The sequence below is a fragment of the Lepisosteus oculatus genome, chromosome 2, assembly GCF_040954835.1.
Source record: "Lepisosteus oculatus isolate fLepOcu1 chromosome 2, fLepOcu1.hap2, whole genome shotgun sequence".
NCBI classification, from domain to species: domain Eukaryota; kingdom Metazoa; phylum Chordata; class Actinopteri; order Semionotiformes; family Lepisosteidae; genus Lepisosteus; species Lepisosteus oculatus.
In genome coordinates, this window is record NC_090697.1 from 33,311,294 (window position 1) to 33,317,174 (window position 5,881).

At 39.7% G+C, this 5,881-nt stretch overlaps 1 protein-coding gene across 1 annotated transcript; it reads right to left on the reverse strand.

Moving 5' to 3' along the window:
- Positions 1-3,406: 3,406 nt before the first annotated feature.
- On the reverse strand, positions 3,407-5,881 carry gpr6 (G protein-coupled receptor 6). The gene is made up of 2 exons (XM_006626292.3): positions 5,436-5,881; positions 3,407-4,794 (listed from the first exon to the last, which is right to left on the reverse strand). The coding sequence occupies exon 2, from the start codon at positions 4,772-4,774 to the stop codon at positions 3,791-3,793; it is 984 nt and encodes a 327-aa protein (XP_006626355.1). The 5' UTR covers positions 4,775-4,794; positions 5,436-5,881; the 3' UTR covers positions 3,407-3,790.

The following is a 5,881-nucleotide window of genomic DNA, read 5'->3' on the forward strand; positions in this document are numbered from 1 at the left end:
TTTTTCCTGTTTCTGTATAACTTTGTTAAAATTTTGAAGATGGGTTATACGGTCACCTCAACTTTTATTCATACTATGTTACACTGCAGGTACACCCCAAGTATTGCTGTGGCAGGCTGGCAGTCAGAGATCAAGTGCAGGGCTTCGTGTCTCCATGAAGCAAACCAAGTGGAGCAGAAGAAGGAAAGGTAGGTAAGTGGACAGGACCAGAGTAGAGGGTCTGTCTTGAAAGCACCGTGATTAATTGGCTGGAAGAGGGCTTCTAGGAGGTAGTGCTGTAGAGCAAAGCAGCTGTGAATAAAGGTACTTACTGTAGGAGTAGAGCTGATTGGAATTAGAGCCAGATAACTGGCTGGAGCATAGCAGCTGAGAGAGATGTCTGATCCAGTGGGAGAAGACTGCCAGGAAGCATAGCCTTAGGTCTGGCTGGAGGGAAGCTATCGTGAGAAAAACCACGTCATCATGTCTCTCTCCCTATGGTATAATGTTATAATGGCCATTGTGCCATTAGGGAGAGAGACATGTTGTCATCTAGCTGGCTTCCTGATGCGAGCCACTCCCAGCCAGGGTGTGATAGACCCCGATGAAACAGAAACATCAAATAAAGGCAAGACTGGATATAGATTGGATAATGTTCCTTGCTCAAAAAATGTTATAAAGTAACATTAATAACTTTTCACAGAGCAAAGTCATTCTGAAAGTTTTAAATCATTAAGTCCAAAATACATGACACTCAGGAGATTTTGCTTCAGAGACGAAGAATTTGATCATTCCTCCATGTAGAATTGCTCAAAGTCCTTGAGGCCCTTCAGTTTCCATTTGTGACCTTTCATCTGGAGTTAGAATCTTAAATATTCTGCTGATTTAACATCAAGAGATTGAGAGATTGTGTGAAAAAAAATCTGTGTGCAATTAACCATTCCTGTGTTGATATGAATGCATGCTTTGGATCATTGTTAAGTTGGAACAGCTATTAGGGACCAAACCTGAGCTTCCTCACAGAAAAAACAGGAGCCTGGCTAAAATGCCCAGATTCATGTTGGAGTTCATTATTTCCTTATCTTGACAGGGAGTCCAGGATATGTAGATGCAGAAGAACCCCAAAGTATTAAAAAAAAACTCCACAAGAGTTTACATTGGGCTTTTCTCACCAGCTTCAGCTTTTTTTGCCAAACAAAACATTAATGACAATGTTCAAGAAGCTCAATTTTCATTTAATCTGACCATGAGATATCCTTGAAATGAGACAAAAGATGTTTTGGCAAGTTTGAGTATCCTCTTTTCATGATTGGACCTTAGAAGATGCTTTTACTTGCAACCAGCAATGAATGTCACATCATGCAGGTGACAGGTTCAATACTTTGTATCCTAAAAGTACCAGTGTGTATTGAAGATTTATAATTATTAATAATGGACACTACAGTGGAAAGTGGTGGATTCAGGTTTTTGTAAATTATTTTATAGACATCCCTTAGTTTTATTTAGCTGTCTGTACAGTTGTTGTGTCGCACTGTTTTATCCTTGTTTTGTTCCATTTTTTACTTCCTTTTTTTACGACTGCTTGCCTGAAGTCGTCAACTTGATGGTACATACTATTGACGAGCGTTACCACTATTCTGTGTGTTACCACCTTTTATACCCCAGGGAGACAGTAAACCTACAGAGACCTTTTTACTGTACATTTCCAGAGGCTTTGTTACTCTTCCAAAGGCTAGAATTTCATTGTTTATTTGTTTTTATTGAGTTTTACTTAAAGGGATACTTAGGGGCTCTTGTTGTGTGGCATTCAATTATGTGTAACAGATACAACTTTCTTCTGTGTGATGTTAATATATATACAGTATAGCATTGTGTGAATTTTATAAATCACACACATTTTCCAATCCATAACCCTTTCTGATGTTTTGTTCATATTTTAGTACTAATACATGGCAGCCACCCAGTATGGGTTTATGTATGATGGCTTGTCACCCATAATGTTACGAACAATGCCCTTGGATCTATGAATAACCACAAGTGGTTGGGGTGAGTTGGGGCAATTCAGTGAAAATTCTGGTCCCGAGAGAATAGGGCCACCTACGGGTCCACCATCACCACTTGCAGCTGTCCCCTGTCATTACATGAAGCTGGTTTCTCTTCATACCCTTCGTACACTAAGAAGACACCACTTGGTGAAACTGGAGGTACTGATATTTAAGGCCACAGTGGCTCAAATGAATGGAAGGATATAGTGTACAGGAACTGAAAAGGTCCAGTGCCCACTGTGGCAGTCCATAGAAATACGTTCCCATTTATATGTGGACCAGCTTGTTTTGGTTCAGGCTCCACTGTCATCTGAATCAGCCAACTGACTTTGTAAACACATTCCACTTTTATTTAGCTGTCTGCACAACTGTTGTGTTGCACGGCTGGCTCTGTCTTTACTTTGTTCTGTTTAGGACAGACTTAAACTCATCAAGATAAGGAGGTTCACAAAAACAGAAATTACTGGGCTCACCGTTTAGCTAGAATCTAATATTATAACGTATTCATTAACAGCTTTAAGTTTAGTGTGTGTACAGTATTTGCGACTCATTTTAGGATTTCATGATAACCTGCAGAACACCTTGCAAGTTCCGTAAATCGAGCTTCATATATGAGAATATCTGATTGAATTCATTTCGTCAAAAAACATTTTTTTCTTTTTTTTTCTTTTGTAGTTGTATCTGACTACAATACCCCTAACGGCGTGTATCATTCAGGTGTTAGGTATTCCGTTCAGGTTTCCCTGCAGATCACACACTGCTTTCAAATGAGAGACAGCGTTCTCCAGCTCCGCTGACGTCAGTTATACACTCCTCAACAGATTAAAACGTCTGTATTTACAACTATCGATAAAGTTGGCCAACAGAAATGAAGACAAACTGCTCTTTTTTCTTATTTCTTAAATCAAGGAGCACAACTGAATTCAATATATTGGCGTGGTTATTTTGATATACTGTAGTACGGGTGACTTTGATGCGCTTTCATTCATCCGGAACTGGACCTAATATTTTTAAAGCGAATGCATAAATATTCAGCTAAACATTCCTGTCATATTCCTTACACATACAAAGAAATATAAACGTGTACACTAGTGTATGTACTGGGCATCCTCTGACCTCTAATGTTGATGGATCGAAAACATAGGTATTTGCGTGCAATCTGTGATAAAACCTTCTTTCCTGCAGTAAATTCGGCACACCCACGGTACTTGAGTTAAAATAAAATATCAACAAAAAAGACCAGACAGCCGTGATGACACCTGTTTAAGATCTTGTGGAGCTACACAGCGATATTTATTGGATTCCAAATGTTAAGATGGTTAAGGGTAATTAAAATTCAAACGAAGGTTTGAGCAAGAGTAAATTACACACTCGAGGCAAAGGAATTTCAGCCTTTTGCTTTTATTTCCGTTTCGTATAAAATATACATATATTTGGCAATTTTACAAAATACAAAACGGACCATCAGTATTGGCAAGTACGAAGTACGACGTTTTACAGGTATTCAACACTGTTTTGGCAGTTAAGAAAATAAAGTGCTTCCTTTTTTAGTAGTATTTAGAATACATTCACATCGCAAATGTACGATTCAAGAAAACTACTTCGTTCACAGTAATTTTGACCTTTCTCTGCCCTCAGAAGTACACTAAGGTAAAGTGCCAATGCGATACACCTCTTTACACGTTTCGTCTTAAACTCTAGCAGGCACAATGAATCGAAAAGCAGATTGTCGCTGTGCAACACAGTTACAAGCCAACACAGGTCACTTAGACTTCACTTGGAGATCTTGAACGATAAGACACATTAGTTTGAAAACAACCACAGAAGAGAACGAAGATTGATCTTTGGATCTCCTGGTTCCTGTAAGCATAAATTATAGGATTGATCATGGAGTTGTAAGTAGCTGGTAAAAGAGTAGCGTAAGTGTATACAGGTGGATAGTCGCGTTCGCCAACGAGACAGTAAATGGCAAAAGGGAGCCAGCTCGCTCCAAAAGTCCCTAAAATAATGGCAAGAGTCGAGACGCCTTTTTTTGTGGCCACATAGTGCGAAGCAGTGAAGAAGTGCTGTTGGAGAGCAATCTGGTGGGCGTGCCTGCACACTATTTTGCAGATCTTGAAGTACAGATGTAGCATGATCATAAATATAACAAAGAATAAGATTGCCAACAAAGTCACGTTGCTTTTGGTCAAAGGTTTGACAATACTGCAGGACAGTGGCTCGTCCAGACAGTTCCATCCCAGAATGGGCAGGAGGCCCAGACACAAGGACACACCCCAGGTAATGACTAGCATCATGTGGATGTAGAGTACTGTCCTTTCCGAGAAGTAAGTCAGCGCGTTGTAAAGAGAGAAGTAGCGGTCAACCGTAATAGCCAGTAGGCTGCTGATCGAGGCAGTGAAAGAGGCCACTAGAAACCCTACTGTGATGAGGCTGATAGTTTCGGAGGGAATTAAATACTGGAATACGAAGTTCAATATCAATCCCATTCCTGCCAAGAGATCTGCAGTCGCAAGACTCCCGATTAGCACAAACATGGGTGTTCTTAAAGTCGGCGTATAAAATATTATGGCAACAACAATCGCATTTTCGCAGGCAATCACAGTTCCTGATATGCACAGCATGATGTCCCAGGGGTTAATGGCGAAGTCCAGCAGCTCAGAAGAAAGCTCCAAGGTACTGTTGCCATCGGTAGCTTCTATCCACGGGGCTGGCGCTGCCGTTTCATTTGACGCCAGGCTTCCATTCATCTCTTCAAAGTAAGCCGATCCTAGAGAAAGAAATAAAAACCAAGAAACAAGGTTACTTTCTAAATTCAGTTCACCAGGGGAGTGCCAAAGTTGAGATGACCATGTTTCGAGAAACTGGTCATTATAAACAAACGCTGCCAATGTTAAGACTTTGAAACAAAGTGGCAATGACCGTTTTGAACTGTTTAAAAGTAAAAGTCACGGCAGAGTCGACAGAATGCTTCAAACCTGTTCAGTAGATGATAATGCAGTCATAGTAAAATGTAAACAGTAATAGTAAATACTCGTTTCTCTAGATTTAAAAAAAATGCTTTCCTAAAATATTAGGAACTATATAGTATTAGTAAACAAAGTAGATGTAAAGACTTTTAATTGTATTTTTAACTTAAAGAGGAAGCAGGAAAACAAAAACAAAACAATGCTTTCTACTAATGCGTGGAATTGCATAAAGGCGTCAAAACCAACTAAACACCAACAGCGCTAGCCATGGTGCTGAAACCGTTCAGCCAGGGCTCCAGCATTTTATAAATCAAAGGTCTCATTTGCAATCGAAACATTATAAGCAATGTAGTTATAAGCAGTTATTTTAATAAGATAAAAATACATCGCAAATGCAAGTGTGTTCTACACACTTGAACAATATAACAGATTCATTTCTTACCTGGTTTTGCACATGTAAACGTAGAATTTCATAAAGTTCTTTGATGCTTCAAGTAACAGCGGATTTTTTTCACGAACTGCCGTATAGTCTGTTTTTGAGTAATGGAGGCATCCCGCATTCAAAATACTGTAACCATGCATGAGAGAAGGGGAGTGCGGAGAGTGGGACTGCAGACTCTTCACCGAGTGGAAAAGAGAATGGAGTGTTACTGATGTTGGTGTCTGTGCTCAGACTGCTAATAAACCCTAATGACGTCAAATGCAATGCACGGAGAGAATCTGGAAAGCGCCTTGCGATCACATGGTCGTTAAGAAAAATAGCTATAAGAAGATGGGAAAAACACGATGAAGATTGATTCTCTAGGGAATTAATTTCGGTGCTGCAGCTGCGGTATTCACATTTTCTAAGAATTTAATTTAGGATTTAGAACACACCCATCACTTTAA

Coding starts and splice junctions, on each gene's coding strand:
- gpr6 (XM_006626292.3), bottom strand. CDS start 4,774: ATGAATGGAAGCCTGGCGTCAAATGAAACGGCAGCGCCAGCCCCGTGG.